This window comes from Megalobrama amblycephala, linkage group LG21 (genome assembly GCF_018812025.1).
Source record: "Megalobrama amblycephala isolate DHTTF-2021 linkage group LG21, ASM1881202v1, whole genome shotgun sequence".
NCBI classification, from domain to species: Eukaryota; Metazoa; Chordata; class Actinopteri; order Cypriniformes; family Xenocyprididae; genus Megalobrama; species Megalobrama amblycephala.
In genome coordinates, this window is record NC_063064.1 from 14,190,215 (window position 1) to 14,215,149 (window position 24,935).

The 24,935-nt window shown below is 37.1% G+C and overlaps 3 protein-coding genes across 9 annotated transcripts in view; all 3 read left to right on the plus strand.

Moving 5' to 3' along the window:
• The window catches only part of palm1a (paralemmin 1a), a 55,137-nt gene extending 49,466 nt beyond the window's left edge, over positions 1 to 5,671 (plus strand). For all 5 annotated transcript variants that reach the window (XM_048172281.1, XM_048172284.1, XM_048172282.1 and 2 more), the window contains one exon: positions 984 to 5,671. In XM_048172281.1, the coding sequence (XP_048028238.1) occupies positions 984 to 1,564 (581 nt within the window). In that variant the 3' untranslated portion in view covers positions 1,565 to 5,671. The remainder of the gene's footprint in view (positions 1 to 983) is intronic.
• The window catches only part of magi1b (membrane associated guanylate kinase, WW and PDZ domain containing 1b), a 1,153,738-nt gene that overhangs the window by 781,421 nt on the left and 347,382 nt on the right, over positions 1 to 24,935 (plus strand).
• On the plus strand, positions 8,916 to 16,562 carry LOC125256337 (mitotic spindle positioning). 3 transcript variants are annotated; one of them, XM_048172261.1, is made up of 5 exons: positions 8,916 to 9,004; positions 11,167 to 13,549; positions 14,191 to 14,432; positions 14,704 to 14,742; positions 14,834 to 16,562. In XM_048172261.1, exons 2-5 carry the CDS (start codon positions 11,302 to 11,304, stop codon positions 14,918 to 14,920), a joined length of 2,616 nt encoding a protein of 871 aa, XP_048028218.1. In that variant the 5' UTR covers positions 8,916 to 9,004; positions 11,167 to 11,301; the 3' UTR covers positions 14,921 to 16,562. The 3 variants fall into 3 exon arrangements, with proteins under 3 accessions (XP_048028218.1, XP_048028217.1, XP_048028219.1); XM_048172260.1 differs by lacking the exon at positions 8,916 to 9,004 and adding an exon at positions 9,130 to 9,980; XM_048172262.1 differs by lacking the exon at positions 8,916 to 9,004 and adding an exon at positions 9,134 to 9,980 and having other exon boundaries at positions 11,167 to 13,540.

Consider the following 24,935-nt stretch of genomic DNA (forward strand, 5'->3'; position numbering starts at 1 on the left):
GATTTTGGTTCTTATCATTAAGAGACAAGAGACCATGTCATTCATTAAACTCTTAATTTGGTCACCCTGCAACTTGACTGCTAGTTTTGGGCATGTTGCTGCCAAGCTTAGCCATGAGCCTCCAGCCTGACTTTACACGCTTCCCAGTTAAAATGTGGTGTTATACAATGAAACTATAAATTAATCGCATATTAAATATATTCTCCAATGGTTTACTGATGATTAAAATACTTCATTCACTGATACCTGTTTGTACTGTATGCTTCTAGCTGCTAATGCTAACACCAGTAACACTGCTTGCTTCCTGCTCTGTTTACAGCTTGCCACACTTTCCCTGTGTTTGATCCCCTCAATCAAGAGAGCACTTCTAGCAATTGAAGTGCACTTGACACAACCCTGCTAACAGCTAGCAATGCTAACAGTAGTCACTAAATGGGCACAGTATGCTTTCCATGTGTTCGTCAATGGGCAGAATAAGTAGTGGTTTTCTAGCAGTATTTATTGAAGTGAGAGTATTATAAATTGTTCCTTTGTAAAAAAAAAAAAAAAAAAAAAAAGGCAAATCTGCAGTTAATATGTGGCAAATGTGCTGCAATGTTGGCTAAAAGTTTGCTATAACACTTTATTAAAGATTCATATAGGGATTGCCAAGTAAGGCATGAGTGCTGTTTATTATAATCTGAAAGATGGTTTAAGCTTTCTGTTTGAATCAATTCATTTATTTAAAAATAAATGTAAAATAATTCATACATGTAATATTTTGACATGTTTTTCATTTCTAAATTAAAATTCATTTTGAGATATATATATATATATATATATATAAAAATTATCTTGATCTTGGACACTGTTATTTGTTGTTGACTCACAAACATTCGGGTCGATATTGCTTTTATGGGGTGTTATGTCAATCTTGAGATGAAGGGCAGTCAGTCACTGAAAAGTCTTTCCTGACTCAATCTGTTTTATTTTTCTCTATGTAGTGGTGCATGAAGTGCGCAGTGTGGACGGCACAGTAACCAATGGCGTTCACCAGCTCAGCTCTTTAGAGGTGGATGAGCTCCTCCACAAAGCTGATGAGGTGACCATGAGTGAGAGCGGCAAGACTACACCGCGACTGGAGCAAGGGCAGGCCGAGAATGTGGAGAAGGTTGAGAAAGACGTAGTCCCAGCTGCAGCCGGCTCCACCCCCATAATGGAGATCACGGGTGTAGAACCGAAACCCGCAACACCTCAGACAGAAGTGGGCGGGGCCAGTGCGGAGAACCCAGTTACGATGGTTTTCATGGGTTACCAGAGCGTGGAGGACGAGGATGAAACAAAGAAGGTTTTGGGGCAGGAAAGCACGACTGTGAAGGCTGAGGTGGTCGTCATAGAGGACGGAGATGCCAAAACCACCACCACCACCAGTGACACCATGCAGGAGCAGGCACCCCCTAATGGCAGCCCAGCAGATCCACCTAAGGCTGAAGAAGCGGCAGGAGAGTCAGGACAGCCAGAAGGAGGCGCTGCTGAGGTCAAGAGCAAGGAGAAACAACCCTGCAAATGCTGCACCATCATGTGAGCCTAAACACACCCTCCCAAACACGGACTTTACTGATGAAATGCAACAACATACAGAGAGAACAATAGCAAGGCAAAGAATAAACATTCACTATCTTTTGATAGAAGCTGTTGTTTCTTTAATTGATTTGACCTGTTTTATATTTTCTATATTGCTTGATCCTTAACCCTTGATACTCTCTAACCTCATTTAAATTTTATGCGTATAGTTTTTTTTCTGGTTTTATTGTGGCTGAAATGAATCACGTCGTATGCACTCCCATGAGAAAAGTCTGAAAATAAAGACCCTTTAACTGAACTGAACCGATCAGTATCCAACAAGCCCCTTAAATCCTATTTAGTCCTACCTTTCCATATAAAGGAATGAAATATCTTCCATAATTACATAATATATATGAAGTTTCATTTATTTTTTGAAAGAAATATTTATTTTATTTGAGTTCCCTTTTTGCAAAGCATGACATTGTGTACACTGCAAAATATTTTCACTTTCGCATAAAAAAAAACAAAAAAAAAAATTATTATTTTTTGTTCTGTTTTCTCAATTTTGACAGAGCAGGGATTGATTGAACACACCTTGCCTTTGCTTAGAAATGACAGGATTGTTGTAAACAAACAGATTGACCATTATACAGGAGTTTTAAATGAATGTTCCAGGTTAAATACATGTTAAGCTCTCAATTACTATAGAAAATAGTTTTCACTCATCCCTCAGTTTATAATGAAAAATATATATATGTTTACAAAAATGGGAAGTTTGTATTTTAGTTAAAATATTAATTTTTTCTTACAAAAATGTGTTTCTTGAGCTGTTAAGTTGTCTAAATTATTCTGCCACTACCGTTTAAAAGTTAGGGGTCAGTAAGATAAAATAACAGCATTTATTTGAAATAGTTTTTTTATATTATAAAAATCTTTATTGTCAAAAGTTTAATGCATCCTTGAATAAAAAAAAAAATATTTTTGATTTTTCATACTGACCCCAAACTTTTAAACAGTAGTCTTGTAGCTAGACTTTATTAAAATGTATTCTTATGCCATTCGCTGCAGACTTCCATTATACTTAATATACATTATACTTTCATTATCCATAATAAACATGATTTCTATTCATTATTTACAAACATAGGGACAAATTATAACAATTTTGTGGTAAATGAAAGCATGTCCCAACTAACCTCTATTGAACCAACATTTCTGTAAATGCATGTGTAACTGTATTTTGCACCGAGACATTTGCTTCAAATGAATATTTCAAAGTGCTTTCTTTTATCATACCTTTTCTTTTTTCTTTGCTATCCCTCACACCCACAAGGACACAAACAGTGATACAGCATAATTTTCCCCTCCTTAATCTGTATTTCTTGTCTTTGTTCTCCCGTGAGTCCAGTAGATTGCACTCTTTCATATTGAAATGTAGGACAAGTGAGCTGAGGATATCTCAGTAAGCACTGGTGTTTTGCTGTAAGGCTGTTGGGTGGCCGTTCTCAGTTAGACTGGTCCAGCAAAGGGCTTACGCATGTGTTTAATTGTTCCTTTATGTTTCTAATTAAAACACTTGTTATAATATATTAGCCCCACTTGAAGTGCTCTATTTGATGGAAATAGAGATAAAGAGTAGGGAGTAAGTTGTTATCTCGATTACTTTCAAACTGCTGCGTGATATAAACTTGCATTGGATCATTTGTACCCTTCTAATCATTTCACCTGCATCACTCACATGCATATTGAGTATTTAAAAAGCCCTGCCCTTGTTCTGACATTAAGAGGTGTTTAAGTATCAAGTGTCCAGGATGGTATTTTGATTGTATTCCAGTCTGCACTGCCATTAGCCCTCAGGAAGGGTCATTGACAGCTCATTCCAACAAGTGACATCAGCAAACTGCTGCAGCCAATCCTATGCAAGAGCCCTCATGCTTGTAAACTAGTGTCAGAATAAGCAAAAGCTCACTCACTTAAACCGCAATCATAACAGTTCAAGAATGGAAAGACAGGAAGACCAATATCCGCCCTTCCTTAGCTGTTCCAAGGAAATGGCAGGAAGTGTGGCAAGGGGACAGGAGTTTAATAGGTTACCATGCCAAGTATTGAAGGTTATTTCTTCTTTTATTTAGATACTTTTAGAAAAAAAAAAAAAAAAAAAAAAAAAAGTATTAACATTTCTGGCAAAAAAAATGTTTCTAATTACCCTTAAAGTATAGCTATGATGCCAAATGCTTCAGTAAAAACAAAAAGCATAGTTTTTGTAGCCTGTGTTTTTATGGAAGAGATGGGTGACATTATGGTTTAATGTGGTGCTAATTTAAATTTATTTTGCTTTTTATTTCTATGTTTTCCATAACAGAAATACGCTAGTAACATTAAAGGTGCATCCGGTAGTCTGATATCACAATGGTGTTAACTATGGTCGTGGTCTAGCACAATTGTCTCGAGTTTTAGCAATCTAGTGAGTTTTAGCAAGCAGACTTCTACAGATTAATTCCATTACTTGTCCAACAAAAAGAACCAACTCCTGAATAACTATCATCAGATCTTTACACCTAGTGTATGGCGCGTTTTTTGTCCTGTCTACAGCCTTTAGACCTTTCTTCCACCATTGAGGAAGTGATGGGCACTTTCAAACCACTGGTAATGAAGCTAATGAATCTTTTGTTTTGAATCAGTTTTCGGAGCGTGTACGGAACTGGCTAAGTTACGTGAGGTGATTTCAGCAAAATAAGCGTTTGTTACATCGAAACTAGGTTAAGAAATTTTTTTAATTTTGGTGGTTTGTTGCTAGAGGGCATTGATCTGTGAACTCATGAACCAGTGTCTAAAATATTTAGTTTCTCTCAGCACTAAAGCATGTAAATTAGTGTGTCTATTGTCTAATTTTCGCTCTCTGAATCACCAAACAACACTACGCCACTAGCGTACAGCATATACATATTTAAAACACTTTTTATAAATATCTTTTATCAGTACAGTCTTCATCTCATGTGAGTGTACACCATTCAGACTCTTTACGAAAACAATTTATTTTTCATGTTTAAAAATGAGCGCCAAGCTACTAAATGCACCTTTAATATAGATTACGTTACATTGGAAGGTTTGTTCATGAATGTTAAATCTGTTTTGTACCTTACTTTGTAAATTACTTGCTTCATTCGATTTAATTTGATGACAAATTATGAACTAAATTTAGAGGAATTGAATTAAATGACCTTGCTGTATGGTGTGCTACATGAAGTGTGTGTGCGTTTTTGCGTCTATGCGGTCGTATTCATGATTTATATCAGTTAATATGTGTCATATATCTCCCATTTTAAACACATAGTTGTAATATCTGTTTAGCTTCCCGATTCGCTGGGATGAGCTCTGTGGAAATCAATGTGCTTGTGTGTTCAGAAGCCCAGGAGCCAAATGAGGTCAGCATGAATGCAAAAAAAACCCTTTCTGTTTATCTTGTTCCATCATGTTTACACACTTGCACATTTTCACTTATCCATGTACACAGTTTTTGGATGTAAAGCAGCATCTATGAGTTTATAATTCATGGTTCAGCTGATTAAGAACCAGTCTGCTCTTCCCCCAGATGAGCAGACCTCCTTTCAAGTCTTTGCATCACTGTGAGTTTCATGGTTGCCTCACACTTTTGCCGCTCACCTTACTGTCCTGTCAATACTAACATTCCAGTTCCGACGTGATCCTCACCCCCGAATGCCTTGTTGTCTGGCCACGGGCCTGGCGTATCTCTTTTGTATAGTTGCATGCTTTTATAGGTACATAAATCACACATATCTACATATACATATCCATTTCAACGTTAGATAATATCCCTGTGCTTGAACCCCCTAACCCTTGATGTCAAGCTGAGCTCAAAGGCATGATAGAACAGAGGACAATGTAGGAATGGTTCTAAAGAGTACTGAAAGTAGATAATGGGCTTCCCAGACTGGGTACTTCTCTACCTGTTTGAACTGCCCTCTCTTATTGGTTCTCCTGATAATGAGTGTGTGTGCTATTACTGCCACTGTTGTCTGTATGTTGTGAAGATCTGCATTCTAATCAACCTGACAGAGCTGTAGAAAGATTTGGAACGATTAAAATGTGACGTGCTTTACGGAAATCACTGCCTCTGTCTTGTTTTCTCTGTAACAACAAATGTACCATGTGCTTCTTAGGATCCATGCACAAATCTTTATGTAACAGTACTCCCTGCTCTGCATTTTTTTGGCAAATGTTCAACATAACTCTAAAAGATTCATTTTGTCAATAAGAGTTTGCAATCTGTATTAAATGCAATGCATTGCAAATATAGTTCACAGTGAAATAATGGCAAGAAATGTCATGTTGGAGAAAGGGTAGTTAAATGTAAATGTAAAAAAATCAACATATAGAACCGGTTCTTTTTAGTGATTCAAAAACATATAGCATGACCTGTGTAGTCTGATTCACAAACAAATTACTCTTATGAGCCGGTTCTTTTGAATTGAAAACATACAGCATGACAAGTGTAGTTTGACTCCTGAATGAATAGTTTAAAAAAAATTGCCAGTTTGAATCAGTCTGACGAATCATCAGAGTGGTTACTGAATCTGACACAAACTAGTTGATTTTTAAAGAACCAAGTGAAATTTTCTTGATTTATAGAAACTCATAGGCCTAGTAGTGAGACCCGAGGAACGCCACTGCTGCCGTCCAGAACTAATCTGAGAGCCACTGTGGTATTGTCACTGCCTTTGTCAATGACTAAATGACCAGGCTAGAGAGCAACTATGAGGTGCATTATTGGATAGTAGAGGGGTATTCTCAGCTTTTGTTCTAAGGTTGCTGATTATAGCAGCATTCCAGACTGGTATCCCTGCCCTCAGCACACTCACAGACACACACACATACGCATGCATGCACTGAATCTTTGACCATGGGCCAGGTCGCCCCACATACATTTTGGGCATTTTCGCTTAAGATGATACCTCTCGTTTTGGCTGAAAACAGTAAACAACACATGCAGCCATATTGGAGGAGGGGCTTTAACAGAGCAATTGAGCCAAAACACAAGTTTTATGGGTAGTGGGTGAGAAAGTGTCAAGTGTGGCCGATGCGGTCTAAACCAGACTGAAACCTGCAGAAGTACTGATGGGGTAGGCCCGTGTCCTTCTTTGACTGTATCTTTCAGCGGTATTAAACACAATGGTCTTGCTGTATCCACGGGCCTGCAAAAGATGAGGTGAGTCATTCAGAGCGAGAAAGAATGTCTTATTCTCTGACACATGTTACAAAAATATTGAATCATAAATGTACTGTTGCTTTTACACTCAATCTATTTTTTATTTATTTTTAATACAAAATTTTATAATATCTGACATATACTAGAGTATTTGTACATTTGATATGGTGATTGTTGGTATTTTATGGTATATGAAAATTATTTTCCTCTTCCTTTCGCTCTCCCCTCTCTCATTAACCCAGAATCTTCCACAGACTGGACTGGATTAGGACTGAGTTGAGATAACTGCATGCTAGGGTTCCTGTGAAACTCTAATAAGCAAGCAGTACTGCAGCAAACACCAGCTCAGACGCACATAGAGCAGAATGTTCAAGTACACACCTCCCTGGCAGGTGCTGTGTAATAGCCTGGATCGTGATTTTAAGGTAAGGTTGTACAAATACATATGTTTCAAGAAGTGCTTAGAAGTATGTTAGGGCTTTAAAAATTATTTTATTCTACAACAATAAACTGACAAACTTTACAAAAATATAGCTTTACAAAAATAGCTTAAAATATAGCTTTACAAAATATATAAAGTTTTATACATGTATAGAATTTCAGTCATCTGAAAATAAAATAAAATAAATGTGTACAAGTGTATTTACACACTTTATGATGCTTATATTAAATAGCTAATAAAATACTCACTGATGTACAAGTCAAATACTTGTGCATTATACTTAAATTTTATCAAATTCATTTTAATGGTGTTTGGCAAATAAGCCTTTACCTAAACGTTGGTATTAAGTAAATAAGTAAATATTGTAATTTATTGCACACAACACATATAATTAAACACTATAATTTTTTTAAATTAACTTAAGGGTATGTTTACACAGCAACGTTGTACTAAAAACTGGAAAAGTTTTTTCTTTGCGCTTTTGCATATAGACAACAATGTTGTCAAACAAACCCCTTTCACACAGATCCACGAAAACAATTCAAAACACTGTATTATGCATGCCAGGCCAGTAGTTGGCGATGTCACTTTGTAAAGAAATGCACTGACAGTAATGTAATAAGTATGCACGACACCACCGTTTTCACAAATTTGTGGTTTACACGGAAACAATAACGGCATCATTTGTCAAAAACCTGCATATTGAGTACATTTACAAGACAACAATGTACTAAAAACGGAAGAGTTTTTCTGTTTTTTTGTGTACAGACGAAAATGTTGTCAAAACGATCCCCATTCACGCAGATCCATGAAAGCGATTAAAAACACTGTATTATGCATGACAGGTCAGTAGTTGGTGAGGTCACTTTGTAAAGAAACACTACGAGCCTATAGATTGAACAGGTATGCATGCACATCACATCACTGTTTTCACAAATTCACATTTTTGTAGTTTACACAGAGACAATTACGGTCAATTAGTCAATTACGGTCAATTAGTTATCGTTTTCAAAAGTTTGCATTTTCAGGCCCCCAGAACGCCATTGTTGTGTAAATGAGAGGCTGTATGTTTTAGTTTAGTAAATGGATCCTAAGATCAAACAATAATTGGCCAATGCCAACCCCTGCCATACTGCTGCAGTTAAAATGCTCTAGTTTATGGTTCTTATCCACTAGATGTCAGGATTTGTATTTTTCAATCCCCAGAAACATTTGTACACAAAGGTGAATGGACTCTATCACTTTTTTTTTTTACATGATCAGTTAAAAAGTTACTGTGAATGATCTTAGAAAAAGTATTTTATTGGCCATAAACTCTGGAATGTATTATATGAGTGTCATGCTCTTTACTTTTCTCTCATCTCATCTGCTCAGAGCTGAGGGAGTTTTCCTCAGCTCACTGCACAGCTCAAATGACAGCTTCAGCTTTAATTTTAATTGTGCTGTTGTTGTTATCGTTACTACAGTCCATAAAGATACATGTAATTGTAGTTAACAAGAATGTTTATGAATTTATTCAAGTCCATTAAACATCTCTAATTTTAACCATCAGATGGTTGTGTACAGATGGTTCAGTAATAAGCTTTTATATTAATGTGCCAGGTGTCCAATCTTTCTCAAAACCCCTTCCACAATCTATCAGTCTGTTGCACTCCTTCAGTCTGGGTATGGGGTGTGTCTATGCATGCATATATGATATTAGCTGAACTTTGTCAAGTCAGTGCAGTAAAGACAGTAGTGCCTTCTTCATGTGACACTACAGGCTCTGACTCCTCCACTGATGTCGGAGGGTAAGTGTTTGTCATTTTTCTTTGGCTAAAACGTTTTGTGAAAGTCTTGTTAAGTTAGAATAAATAGCTAATATTATTTATACATTTGAAAGGTGTGAGATCATTTGTAAGAGAGACAGCATATATAAGATGCCTAAATCAGGGAGCATAGAGTGCCATATAATGTAAACAGTAAATTGAAACAGTAGAACTTTGTAGCTGAACATTCAGTTTTTCTGAAAGACAAAAAAGATTTATCTCAATATTACATAATAATACAAATCTTAATGCATTTTAAAATGCGTTTTATGACAGAAATGTATTCACTTTCAGCCATTCTATTGTCACTGTAGGCTAAAGGTTGATCAGGTTGAATATGGTTATGTATCTTACAATAATTTTTTATGGAGCACTTCGACTGCATATGTCTGAAAGAAAGTAAAAGAGCTGATTGTGCACCTACTAGTGCTTTTTGTTTAGTGTCAATTCCACATTGCACTGAGCATCTATCAAAATATGGCTGTTCTGTTATCAGTGGTTGTTTCAAAATGTTACCATCTTGAAATTGCATTTGGATCTCGATATAAAGCTAATCTAGTGGGTATAAAAGGTTTTAAGGCTTTAGGTAAAGACTCACTGTAGCAAGCCTTCCATGATTCTTTGTTTTGGTCAACATATACTTCTGTAAAGCTACAGTACATTTTCTGCACTTTTTGGGACACCCCTCAAACAGTCTGAGCCAATCAGCATAGGCAGAGCAACGGTTTCCAAGAAACCGGCCTGCTGTCAGTTTATCAGCGGGTCACAGTTCACGATGTCACACATGGGCACTCACTGGCAGTACGTAAAACTCCCTTACAACTACGTAAGCTTGTTCAAAGGAGTAGACAGTCTTATCTATTGTTTTGATGCAGTAGTCAGACCAGAAAATGTTTTTCCCTCAATGATAAATTATTTTTATAAAACAGACTATTACAAACTTCTTCAATAACATGAGGTAAGTGACAGCTTTTTAAACCTGAAGATGTATTTAGATTTTCAAATACTTGTTTTGTCATTAGAAAAGTTATTAAACCCAAATTATTATTATAAAGTATAATTTTTTTTGTTTTCTCCCTCTCTTCTTTATAAATTTTATTCAAAACTTAAAAATTAAATCTAATTTGAATAAACCTTTGACTGCATTTTTACAATGTAATATGTAAATTATTACGACAGAGATACAGTGTTTGTCTTAATACAAAGTAAAAGATGGGTTCATGTATACAGTAAAAAAGTCAAACAGAATCATTGTTTTCAGCTGTACAGTAGGCTAAGTTGATGAAACTATATAAATTTACCATGATTTTACTAGAGTAAGGAAATGTTTTGTTGTAAATGGAGGAAATTATCGTTCTAAACCAGTGTTTCTCAACCCTGGTCCTGGAGGACCCCCAACACTGCACATTTTGAAAGTCTCCTCTGTCTGACACACTCATTTCAGGTAGTGGAGTTTCTTCTAATGAGCTGATGAGTTGAATCAGGTGTGTTTAATTAGGGAGAAATACAAAACCTGCAGTGTTGGGGGTCCTTCAGGACCAGGGTTGAGAAACACTGTTCTAAACAATCATGCAAATCCATTGTATTACAATTAAGTTGTAGTTATAGTTTTTAAATTTATTAAAGTATTACCATAGTAACCATAATTTACACTAAAATAACAGTTACTAAAGGTACAGTTAAAACTGTGGTAGCTTGGAGTTAGCCATCAACATAAAAAAATAACAAAATACCACCGTTAAAACATGGTTATTCTGAAAGAACTATGGTACATTTTCACAAGGGACAGGTTTATAAGTCAGGAATGTATTGTCTCCCTCTATGTATTATATTTTTTTAACACGGTTTTCTTTTAAATTATAAAGACCACTTGTTTAATATTATGAATGTAAAACGTTTGATAAAAGTTCTAAATGTACATGTAAATGTTTTTCACTCTTATTAGAAACAAATTGCTAAACCTTTTAAGCTCAGACATCTTAAACCTTATGTGTTACATATCTGGAAATACTTTTTTATCTGGAATTCACTTTTACTTACTACACACAATGTGTATCAAACATCTTATACTCTCCACACGCTCTAGTTGTAAATCTGTTTTTTTTTTTTTTTTCCCTTTTTTTGTTTGTTTTGTTGTTACCCAGAGACAGGCATCATCTGTGAAAGTCAACCCATATGATTTATGCACACATCCCTCAGTAGAGGAGCAGGCTGTGATTCATTCCCATTCGTCTCTGAGACCTCTACTTCCCAGGCCTGCTCAACTCCCACCAGTCCCCATGACCAGCAACCCAAAGCGTTGGGTAATAAAGCCCTTCTCCCCTAAGCTAGAGCAGTCGGAGTTGCGCTCTATATTGAGCCCTACTGGTCAACCACAGTTGCTAGAGAACACGTGGAGTAGCAGTCAGGACGGTGACTCTTTCAGGTTAAGTTTGGAAAGCATAACAGTAACAGGCATGCAGCCCACTGTGATGGGGTCATCTGGGAGTGGTAAAAGCACCCCAGACATAGTAGTCCAGGCTCGACAAGTGTCAGTGTCAGAGGATGGAAGTGACAATGAGGACTGGAGGCCCAGTACCCCAAGCAACCCCAGCAGCCCTGGAACTGCCAGCAGCACAGGCTCACATGTTGGGTTCTATTCCTTCGTAGATGATCCAACAAGCCCCGAAGCAGAGATGAATGAAGTCTACATGATTTCTCCAAAAAGGCAGGCCAAACTGAATACCTTAAAGGAGAAGAGCACCTTTAAGCTGCAGACGTACACAGAGGAAAAGAGACCTGGAAGGCTATTCGAAGAAATGAACGGAGATGACCTTTACACAGTCAAGGATGCCTCCACAGTGAATGAAGAGGAGGAAAATCCAGACCGAATTGAGATAATCCGGAATCAGGCACCCAAGAAAAGCCCTGCCCTTAAAGAGCAGTGGAGTGCCTTAGAAAATCTGGACCTCAGTAACACTCCACAAAGGCTCCTGGATGGGTTTAGTCTACGGTACAAACCAGTGAGTGCAAAGACTGAAGAGGCCAGGACTGATCCTGGCACCATAGACAATGAGCAAATTGACTTCAATGCAGCACGGAAGCAGTTTCTAATGATGGAACAGTCAAAACAGAACCCCTTCCAACAAAGTCCTCAGCAGCTCCCTTACTCCCTCAAATTGCGAGGACAATCTCTATCCTCAACAGCCAACATCTTCACTCCAAAACAAGTAAGCAAAGAGAACAGCCTAGAGGAGAATCAGATCCCACTAGCAACACAACAAGAGGCAGAAGTAAAGACTGTAACTGTGACTGAGGATCCAGAAGATGGAGTTCTGAGTGGTGCAATAGATGATGTTGACTCTGGTCTTGGTGACCAAAGTGGAGGCTACACCAGTAATGGGATCATTTCAGACGAAACTTCCATTTCAGAGATGGGAAGTAGCTTGACAATGCTTAATGCAGAGGAGACTCCCATTCAAAGGGAAATCAGAATTTCCCAACAACGTGAAGAGAGTCTACGGCGATCAAGGGGTATCTTGCGCACAGACAGTTCGGAGATGGTGGAGATTAGGACAAAGCCAATTCTGACCCTGTCGTCTCCACCGGTGAAAGCTGCAAAAGCCAAAGAAACAAATAGAGTGAGTTTCCTTATTCAGAGAGAGCTTGAACTTGAGAAAAAGCGACAGAACCCACAAAGTGTTTCAAGCCACCATAGTCGAGAGAACCAGGTACAGGACAAGAAGTCATTTGAGTCACAACCCGATGAAATTCTAATCACATCTTTGAGGACAAGTTTAATAGAAAGTCCCTCAAATGATGTAGAGCAAAGAGCAGGCTCTGCAAATGACATGTGGATTACAGAGCAACCTGTACTAGTAGAGGAAGGTGACATCTCAGATTCAAAGGAGGTTCTTTCACCTTGCTGTCCTCATCGACATCCTGATGAATCTATGCTTCAGAGAAACACTGACAGCAGCATTTTTGGAAACAAAGCCCAAATAAGTGCATATTCCGATGAAAACAGCCATTCTAAAGTAAGGGTTTATAAAGAAAATGGTGTTGACAGCCAAACCAATAAACTCAGAACAAAAAAAGAGCCATCATGGATTGCAGAATACAACAACAGCATGTTAAGAAAGAACAGATTAGACTCTCCAAATATTCCGTCCCCACTGGATCCTGCAAAAAGAAGTTGGTACACTCCTCACCTTGAGCGTACCAACTGGAGCCCCAAAATGCAGAACGCCCCAGACAGCATCCGCCAGGAAATTGAAGAGGACCTCAGGCGAGAACAAGAGCTCCAAGTGCTGAGAGAGTCTTTCTCAGTACCCACCTCAGCACCCATAACTCCAGTGCCTACTTCCTCTGAACCCAGGTCTCCATTAAATAGTACTGAGGAAACCATATTCTCGCCACAAACTCAACATGGGGACATGGCAGAAGTGGATTCTGTATTTCCAGAAAAGAAGACTGGTTACAGTTACCCTCATTCCTGGAGTCTGGACATTTCCTCTGTCTCTCAATTATCCATGGCAGGTAAAACTGGTCAGTCTCACTGCACTCAATACATGACAAACATAAACATAGCAAATGGGTAAAGGGGGACTGCTTACAGGCACTTTTGTCTGTTGTCTTATTATTCTGTACAATGTTTTAGGCAAATGCATTTCATAACTTTCTTGTTTATAGCTAACTGATTAACTTAAGTGTTAAATGTTTATGGATGTCAGCAGCACGAAGGAATGAGAAAGAATTGCCAACTTAGTTTCTGAACTTTGGACATAACATGGCATTCTGCTTCAATGAAAAATGATTAATCATTTACTTACGGATGTAAATGCACATTTCAAGTTAAAGACTGTTTTTCAGACGATCAAATGCATACATGCTATATCTTGTTTTCCAATATAATTTGAGCTGGTACTTGGCCCTCTACATATAAAGGATTCATGTCAGGCTGAGGTTACAGTACACTTATCAGTTCAGAATCTGTATCCATAATGAAATTAAGACTACATTTTAACAGATATATAGTATGTTTAGATGTATCTTTTTCAAATGGACAGTGATTAACAGTATTCTAACATTTTAACAGTAATCCAGAGAAAAGGAATGAGGAAACAAATGACTCATATAAGTAGGTGAATGAATCATAATCATAATCTCATTTTTCTTTATCTCTTCAGATAAAAGTCTACAGTTGTCCACAGCACGACCCAGTTCTAGACTGCCCTCTATGTCAATTTTCACACCCCAGCCATGGGGAAGCCCAAAACCCATGTCCCCAACTGTTTCCCGGGTAACCCCCATCAAGCCCTTGAGCACACCTACAGATGTGTCATCACCTCTTTCCCAGAAAGGTCTGACTGAGACATTGCTAAAGGACTTTGAGGACAGACGTTCCAAACTGAAGCTGGAAGAAAGTGCAGTGAGTGAACTGCTGAATTTAATATTTAACATGTTTCTTTCAACAACACAGTTTGATATCACAAAGCTCCTAAGTAAAAATGAAAATGTGCCATCATTTAATCACCTAAATGTCACTCCAAATCCACAGAAGAAAAAAGTCATACACCTTTGAATAATATAGTATATATAGAGTTATATACACATATACAGTAGGTGCGGTTATAAAAATGGATTTAGAGCTGATTTAGATTTTTCTTTTTATAAATTTTTCTTTCTTCATTGTCTCTTAGTATGCTGGGATCCAACCTGTTGATGCCATAAACAACGAGGTGAGATGAGGTTTTCTGTGTCTAGTGCCCTCTGTTGGATTTTGAAACAGATCCCATTTGATCATGTTGTGTAACTGTGGTTTCTCTGCAGGTCGTAGAGGCCACCCGTGTAACAAGGCATAAAAACCAACGAGCCCTGCAGTGGGAGGCGGGCATGTACGCCAACCAGGAGAGCTAATGAATCAGCATTGACATAACAGGATGCACACCTGAAATCATCTTCAGACAAGAATGACTTAATGGACTAGATTTAATACCATATTGCACTTACAGACACACTACTTGTGCCACCTCACCATATAAAGTCAGTGAACACGAAACATAGACATGTCACAGTTTAACTGGCTGTTTAGAATCGACTGGCGTGGTGGAAATAGTGTAGGTGTGGAAAGCATCTTGCCTGCTTGGGGTGAATTGAATTCATTAGCTTCTGCAGAGAAGCTCTAGCAAATTTGATAATGAAAACTTTCTTTATCTATTTCTATGCCATGTAATAACATTTAACTATCATCCAATATTCTTATAAAAACACACATTTATAAAAAAAAAAAAAAAAAAAAACATAAAATTTTACTGCAGATTATTAATGTTCAAATAGTCAGTGCTTAAATGGACAGGCCAGCTTGCTATTTACATAAGGAATAAAAAAAAGAACAACCTGGGCCTCGACATGAACTCACTAACACACACACAAGCCTGTTGATCAAACAAAATAGTCTCTGTTTTGAAATAAATGTTGAATCTTGCTTTTCACTAAAAATTGTAAAATATCAATAGAAGATTCTTTTTGTATTGAAATTGTATTGAAAGATTCGAAAAGTTGCTCTGGAGATTTTTTGAAGTATTGTAAAGCTGATATGAGAACTGTCTTTTTTTAAAAAGAAAGAAAATGTACAATCTACTTTAAGTTATGTCATCATCACTCAGAAGTTTTGTTTAGTCTGGTATATTAAAATTAACTTATGTGTTCTGTGTTGTTAACGCAATAATAATAACAATAATGATAATACACTAATATACAAAATATATAATAAAATGCTTGTATTTAGTAGACATGTTTCATTTAGACAAATATTTATTACAATTTTGTAGAATATAAGATATGCTACAAGTTTCAAGGCTCTGGAGAGTGATTCCCAACCAGTGGTACTGTAAAAAACTTTTATTTTGAAAGAGCGAAAGAGAGAGGAAAAAATAGATTATACTAATTTAGTTTTTTTTGTTGTTCTAGTACACTTTTAACATAATGGAAAAGAAAAAGGAAATAGGGCTTTATACATTAGCTTAGTCTGTTTTCCAATCACAGTATTATTATTTTTTTCAACATAAATAATGACTGACTTAGTAAGTAAATATTAGTTAAGCTGAATGTTTTGTGTTTACGAAGGTGGACTTGAGCCTTATTAATTTGTTGGGATACACAAGACCAAAAAAAAAAAAAAGAAAGAAAAGAAAAAGAAAAAGAAGTTAGAAATAACTAGTCTAGTAATGGTGGTGGGGGGGGGAGAGCAAAAGAGTAAGTGCAATACAACTGAGTGTCTTGACTTGTTTGCTAACTAACTTCTATGTTAACAAGCTCCACCAATGTTCTCATCCCACTAATTAAGCACTGTCAAATGCTATCTGATATACCTGCAGAACAATCTTTTCTGGTTTCAGGCTCCAGTATCTCTAATGAATACCTATGTGCAATATTTCTGTTAAATTCATTCAAGTTAAATGTGGTGTTCTGTTGTTGCTGTTGTTGTTTCTTTGAATGCTAGCACATGTATGACTATGGCACTACAGCGCCCCCTAGTGAATAAACTCCATTAACACAATATTTTTTTTAAAAATGCTTGCAATGTAATTTGCTTAATTGTTTGGTAATTCAGTGGCACTGTCATAAATATGTCTACACAACAGCAGAACAGATTAAATAAAGCCACAGAAGCTATACAAGACTCAAAACCACCTCTGAACCCCTGTGTATTGGTTACCACACTTTGTTTTTATGCTCTCAGAGGTGAAATTGAGGGAATCTCATGGTGGATGCATTTACAAGCAACAACAAGTTTCCTTTTAAAATCATTTTCACTTCAATCACACAGCTTCAATCCTGCCTTAAACGCAGTTCAATGCCAACGGGGCTTTCCACACTTTCACATCAATTAAAATCCACTTCCAGTGGATAAAATCCTGTGAGTATGTGTTGTGTATTTTTAAATTAATTTTCATATTAGCCCGTACTAGCATTTAAATGCATGAGTGTTACTGCATAACGTGTTACATTATGTGTAATGTATAATTAGTGATTTGACATATTTTATTCAACATTTATAATTTTGATCTAGACAATGATCAATCTTAATCATTGGACCATGTGAAGACAACATATACTGCATATTTTCTATATGTATATATATATATATATATATATATATATATATATATAGAAAGAAATCAGAAAAAAATTGTAGAGCAAAAAGACTACTACAACTTGAAGTTGGACGTTTTTACAATTATACTAAAAGGGACCTTTTACTTGCTAAAATGTAAAAATTTGATTTGAGAATATTTTGAGAATACATACATACATATTTATATACATTTAAACAAGTCTTAAATAAACAAAAAGATTTAGGAGAAAATCAAATGTGTGTCAGATCTGCATCATGTTGCAACAGGTTTTAAAGTGACAGCAGCTTAATATACCGCAGTCATTAATGTTAAAGGGTTAGTTCACCCAAAAATGAAAATTCTGTCATGTATTACTCACCCTCATGCCGTTCCACACCCGTAAGACCTTCGTTAATCTTCGGAACGCAAATTAAGATATTTTTATTGAAATCCGATGGCTCCGTGAGGCCTGCATAGCCAGCAATGACATTTCCTCTATCAAGATTCATAAAGGTAATAAAAACATATTTAAATTAGTTCATGTGAGTACAGTGGTTCAATATTAATATTATAAAGCGACGAGAATACTTTTGGTGCGCCAAAAAAACAACATAACGACTTATATAGTGATGACCGATTTCAAAACACTGTTTCAGGAAGCTTATGAATCAGCGTGTCGAATCAGTGGTTCGAAGCGCCAAATTCACATGATTTCAGCAGTTTGGCGGTTTGACACATGATCCGAATCATGATTCGATACGCTGGTTCATAACACTCCAAGCTTCCTGAAGCAGTGTTCTCATCGCTTTATAATATTAATATTGAACCACTGTACTCAGATGAACTGATTTAAATATGTTTTTAGTACATTAATGGATCTTGAGAGAGGAAATGTCATTGCTGTCTATGAAGGCCTCACTGAGCCATCGGATTTCAACAAAAATATCTTAATTTGTGTTCCGAAGATTAACGAAGGTCTTATTTTGTTCTTTGGGAATTGATTGGATCATTGTCACTTGCGATCTTATGTGAGTGTCAGGTTGTCCCTCACTTGCGCTGAAAAAACGTCATCAGAGAAGAGAAGATGTTTAATCAAAATAATTTGACGCTGCAAGTTGGAGGGGAAATTATTTTGATTAAAGATTACGAGCTATGTGAATTGAAAAAAAAAACATGATGTGATAATAGATTCATAATAAATACTGCAATTTTACATAAAAAACAAGAGCTGTCCATTTTGATTTAAAGGACTTTCAAGTCTATTGAAAAATATTATTGCAAACCACTGGCATCGAGACTGCTGCTGAAGTGATGGTGCATGTTACTTTTCTGAGCGTAGGCACCTATAGCAACCATCCAGAACACCCTAGCAATTGCCTAGCAATCATCCACAACACCCTAGCAAATGCCTAGCAACCACCCAGAAAACCTTAGCAACTGCATAGCAACCATCCACAACATGCTAGCAACCATCTAACAACCCCCCAGAACAGCCTAGCAACTTAAAACTGCTTCAAACTTTAAGCTTTCTAAACATCAAAGCTTGTTCACAAACTTTACTCCTCTAGTTTGTGCTATTGCTTGTAATTTGTTATGTATTCATTTTTATTACTGACTGTTTACTTGTCTTTAAAAATGTTTGAACTTTATAGTAGTTAGGCCAATATTTTTTTATTGTGGTATAAATATTGGAATCAAGAAATTTAACTGATATGTAAAATGTTGATGCCATAACATATTTATTAAAATACAAGGTTACATGGCTCAAAACAACTAAAAGAATAACTAAATGTGACATTTATTATAACGTTTTTATGTGGAGATTGTTTTAAGTTCATTTAAATTTAAAAAGTCTATGTAATGTTAAAAATCATGGCTTTCAGTTATACTGTAATGTTGAATTGTTACGCTTGCTCATTTCATCTGTAGAATTGAGACAAAAAAACTTGATTAATCATGATTAATTACAGAAAAAAAATGTGTCATTAATTAGTTCATTTTAAATAGACTGACAGCATTATATATAAGACTTATCTTTTGTCTTAAAGGTTAAGCATCACAGCCTCAAACTCCCAGTCTGCCAATCAAATGGGGGCCATTCTGACTTTAGTGGAGCCTGTGGTTGTCATCAATAAACTGGGGACGTCCTTCTTTGATATGGCCCTCACACAGACCGTGTACAACCAGTCGCTGAGGGCAGCACTAGGAGACAGTGATCAAGCACAGGCGTTATCCTCACGCTTTCTTCTTATTCAGAGTGTGTTATCCTCTGTGGCGGCCATGTTGTCCATTATACCACTGAGCCGCATGGCAGACCGCCATGGACCTAAATTCTTCCTGGTGGCCTCTCAAATGGGTTCAGTTTTGGGCATGTTTATGCTTGTCATCTTCATGTACTGTGAGGTTCCTCTGGAGTTTCTCTACTTGGGCTCTTTGCTGCATGGTTTGAGTGGAGGTGGGCCAATGTTCTGGGCTGGGGTGGCTGCTCTGGCGTCTCTGAGTTCGGAGCAGGGCAAACGCACTCTTAAACTCAACATCGTAGACTTCTGTTTTGGGGTCGCAGGGGTCATTGGAGGTCTCCTGTCTGGATATCTGTACCAGATGGGACCATCAATTCTCCTCCTGACAGCAATTCTGGTTAGTGTTGTGGCACTACTGTACACTGTGTTTGCCCTCTCTGACTCGAGATGCTCCCTATCCGAGGGAGAGCCGTTGCTGAATGAATCCGAAAGTGGGAACACCATGGATCGAGTCTCCATAGGCATGCTGATGACAGCCATGTTGCTATTCATGTTAGGCATGGTCGGATCAGAAAATGTGCTCCAGCTGTTTGTACTGAAGCCCCCTCTGAGCTGGGACTCAGTGTGGGCAGGATATGGCAGGGCCGCCACCAGCGCCATGTACCTCAGTAGCTTCTTAGGGGTTCTGATTCTGTTCAATGTGTTGGGGGACACAGCCCTCACTCTTCTGGGTATCGTGTCCAACTGCACGGGGATGGCAATCATGGCATTTGCAATAGAAAGCTGGGTCTACTTCCTGGGTAAGTTGGTCTTAAAGGGGTAGTTCCCCCAAAAATGAAAATTATGTCATCATTTACTCACCCTGAACTTGTTCCAAACCTATATGAATTTCTTTCTTTTGCTAAACACAAAAGAAGATATTTTGAATGGGGCCCATCAACTGTTTAGTTGCCGGCATTCTTCAAAATATCTTCTTTTGTGTTCAGCAGAAGAAAGAAATTTTCATTTAAGGGTGAACTATCCCTTTAAGGTAAATAAGTCTTGGATGGTGAAAAGAACACTTTTATTCAATAAATAATAATAAGCTAAGCACAGCTTAAATATAGCCTTTTTGGTATACAGCCAGTCAGGGTGATACAATAGGTAGGTCTATCTCTGGCCTCAGCCAGGTAGTAATAACGGTAGTTATTGAAATGAGAGACGGTGTTAGTCATCACACACTTGGCCTACTTTCGTACTGCTCATCTTCTAAACTGCTGTCTCGTTGCCGACTCCACTTTGCCACACCCCCCTTGTCACAGTCATTTAAAGGTGCTCTGGGTCATTTATTTTATAATAATAAATATTAAATGTGACAGACATCATTGAAATAGGTGTCCAGTAATAACTTTAGTTCTCAATCAGATAGTCAGGGCCCACTGGGGGGCCTCAGCAAACTTTCAAGGGGGCTTCAAGATTACTTAAAATTATTTAAAACAAGACAAAACATGCATTAAAATAAGCTTAAAGATGCCTTAGAATCAAAAATTGAATTTACCTTGGCATAGTTGAATAACAAGAGTTCAGTACATGGAAATGACATACAATGAGTCTCAAACACCATTGTTTCCTCTTCTTGTGTAAATCTCATTTGTTTAAAAGACCTCCGAAAAACAGGCGAATCTCAACATAACACCGACTGTTACGTAAAAGTCAGGATCATTAATATGTACGCCCCCAATATTTGCATATGCCAGCTCATGTTCAAGGCATTACACAAGGGCAGGCAGTATTAACGTCTGGATCTGTGCACAGCTGAATCATCAGACTAGGTAAGCAAGCAAGAACAATAGCAAAAAATGGCAGATGGAGCGATAATAACTGACATGATCCATGATTACATGATATTTTTAGTGATATTTGTAAATTGTCTTTATAAATGTTTCGTTACCATGACGAACATCTTGTAAAGATTCATTTGAGGGTTATATTAGCTGTGTGAACTTTGTAAATGCACTGTATTATAGTCGAGAGCTTGGGGGCAGGGAGTGCGCGATTTAAAGGGGCCGCAGCCTGAATCGGTGCATAGTTAATGATGCCCCAAAATATGCAGTTAAAAAAATTAATTAAAAAAAATCTAAGGGGTATTTTGAGCTGAAACTTCACAGACACATTCAGGGGACACCTTAGACTTATATTACATCTTGTAAAAACTGGTTCTAGGGCACCTTTAACAACTAAAAGTAAAGATATTTCTTTCTTTCTTTTTTTTAAATTCACACCTTCTATTTAATCAGAAATAAATGTTTTTGAAAGAAGTCACTTATGTTCACCAAGGCTGCATTTATTTGATTAACAATATGGTAAAAGCAGTAAAAGTATTGTGAATTATTATTACAGGTAAATAATACAATATTACAATAAAAACTGCTTTTTGTTTTTATGTATTTTAAAATGTAATGTATTCCTGGGAAAGCTGAATTTTCTGTAGTCATCCAGTCTTCAGCGTCAACTGATCCTTCAGAAATGTTTCTAACATGCTGATTTTTGCTCAGGAAGCATTTCTTATTATTATCTATGTTGAAAACGTTTTGCTGTTTTTTTTTTTATGTAATAATATTTCACAATATTACTTTTTTTTTGGTGACCATATAATACTTCTTTCAAAAGCATAAAAAAATTTGAATCTGTATGAGATAAATTAATTTAGTGTGATTTGTGAGTGTGAAGTGTGATTTCTAGACATGGTAATGCAAATTGTTATGTAAATTGATAAAATCTTATAACTCCATGAGCAATTTTTATGCTGAATAAATATACATTTTTAGTTATGCCAAGCTCTAATATATTTCATCAGATAGAAATTGTGACTATCCAGTAAACAACAGGAAAAATCATAGGACCTTTGAATATTAATGTGGACACTGGGGGCCTTGAAGTTTAATTTTTTTGCAGGCGAAATCCAGTAATTTCGATAGGAATCCAAACAATTGCAAATTTTGCAAGAGGGCAAAATATTTACCCACACAGATTTCACAACAAGTACAAGTTGGTCACACAGATTCACCTCGATAACCATCATAAGCTGCTTGGTTTAATAGTTACTTCTGTATGAGCTGTGCTACATACATCATTACACTATTAAAGGTGCAGTAAGCGATTTCTAAGAAAAGCAGTTGATATTTGAAATCACCAAAACAAACACGCCCCTTCCCAAAAGACCACAAACCTAACCTGATAGCTCCACCCAATTCACAAGCAAGCTATGCAACACAGGCGACACACCGACACACCCCTTACTGCTGATTGGCTACTAGTGTTTTTTGGTGCTCGGCCCAATCCACTTTCAACGTTGCTCAGCAATCGCTTACTGCACCTTTAACAATAGACAATGGACCCTTTCGCCCCTCAAAATTTTGCTGAAATTTTGCTAATGTGACCGCACCTTAAAAGGTTGACAACCACCGCCATAGACTTTGTGAACCGCAAACAAGAGTGAACCTACAATTTTTTTGAACCACCGAAAACTACTTTATTCTTGTAAACCTGTTCGCTTGTGAAATAAATTAGCCATGGCTGATTTAATAGTGCATGTGAACAGCATTGGCAACTTGAAAAAGACACTCCTTTACATTCATTAAGGCAAAATGCTTAAAGGCTCATCAGTGTAAAACTGTTAAGGTTTTAGTATGTTTCTGCATTGAGATGTGTTGTTTTAAACAGCTAGAGGAATCATGATGTTTGCCTGCGTTCCCATGCCAACTCTGCGAGCTATGCTGTCCAAGAATCTGCCTCCTCAGCAATATGGTAAAGTCGCAACTAAACAGAAACAAAAACTAAAGACTGCTGTTATTATATCAGACTGTATGTGGAAGTCACTTAGAATGTGCTTCATCCAAGTACAAGCCATATATTTGAGGTCATGATGCACGTTATTTGATGCTTCATGAGAGTCCTCTCCTGTATCTCTTGGCAGGGCGAGTCTTTGGGCTTCTCCAGCTGGTTCTGGCTGTGACTGATCTCTTGTCTAATGTCTTTTTCACCTCCATTTACCCATTAACTCTCGCCTGGTTCAGTGGCTTCTGTTTCCTCCTCTCCTGCGCCATTAGTTACATTAGTGTCGTCCCGATCATGTAAGTAAACCTGCTGTTAAAAAACAACAACAACAGAAAAAGTTCTTTGGTGGTTTCTTCTCAGATCATGTGGAGTAACCGCTACCTATTTTTGTTTTTCAGTTATCTAAGTGGCAGAGAACATGGAGCCTGAGAACATGAAAATGTGTCTGTTGTAATTCATTTTGATTCATTACTACAGAGCCCCTAATGAGATATGGTGATTTAAAATATATGATAAAATTATATTTCAATGCTTTTTCTATTGCATTTGCATTCCATGAGAAAATATAGTCCCCCCCACCCCACCTTATGTCACAAAAACTTTGCAAGTGAATGCAAATGCATTGAAATACATTTTCCTCAATTTCCCATGTGCCTTAAAGGGATTGTTCAACCTAAAATTAAAATTAAGTCATCATTTACTCACCCTGGTGTTGTTTTAATGCTGAATGTCGTTCTTTCTTTTTCAGACAACAAAAGGAGAAATAAAAAAAAATAAAAAAAATGTCCCACTCATGCTTGTCCATATAATGGCAGTGAATAGAGACCAGCATCAATCAAAAAATAAGAAAAAAAATAATAAGAAAAAAAGATGCAAATGTATCAAAGAATGATCCCATGCAACATATGTCGTGCATCTCATATGTTCTGGGGACATATGATAGGGTTTGGCAAAAACAAATCGAAATTGAATGTATTATTTAAAGGGTTAGTTCACCCAAAAATTAAAATTATGTCATTAATGACTCACCCTCATGTCGTTCCAAACCTGTAAGACCTCCGTTCATCTTCGGAACACAGTTTAAGATATTTTAGATTTAGTCCGAGAGCTTTCTGTCCCTCCATTGAAAATGTATGTACGGTTTACTGTCCATGTCCAGAAAGGTAATAAAAACATCATCAAAGTAGTCCATGTGACATCAGTGGGTTAGTTAGAAGTTTTTGAAGCATCTAAAATACATTTTGGTCCAAAAATTACAAAAACTACGATTTTATTCAGCATTGTCTTCTCTTCCGGGTCTGTTGTATATATCCGCTTTCACTCCACAGTGACGCTGCTTCTTCTTCTTCTTCTTTCCTGTTTTACGGCGGTTGGCATCCAGCTTATTGGTGCATTACCGCCCCCTTCTGCTCAGCACAGTGACGCGATTAGGACATCTGCGACATGCACACCTACGCACCATTTTAAAAAATATAGCAATACCAAAATACAAACAATGTAGAATAGCTTGAATACAGCATGCGTCTCCCTCAGACTGTAAATGAAGCTCGGGCGCACTAGATAACACGTCATCAGTGTCACTGTCCGGAGCAGAAGGGGGCGGTACATACATTTTTAATGGAGGGACAGAAATCTCAAATATCTTAAACTGTGTTCCGAAGATGAACGGAGGTCTTACGGGTTTGGAACAACATGAGGGTGAGTCATTAATTCATTTTTGGGTGAACTAACCCTTTAACAAAAAATCCTGACCTCGAC

Bases quoted from the DNA above. Each gene is read 5' to 3' on its own strand.
- LOC125256337 (XM_048172261.1), top strand. From the start codon at position 11,302: ATGACCAGCAACCCAAAGCGTTGGGTAATAAAGCCCTTCTCCCCTAAG. The intron at 14,433-14,703 runs GTGAGTGAACTG...ATTGTCTCTTAG, and splicing joins TGAAGCTGGAAGAAAGTGCA to TATGCTGGGATCCAACCTGT. The intron at 14,743-14,833 runs GTGAGATGAGGT...GTTTCTCTGCAG, and splicing joins TTGATGCCATAAACAACGAG to GTCGTAGAGGCCACCCGTGT.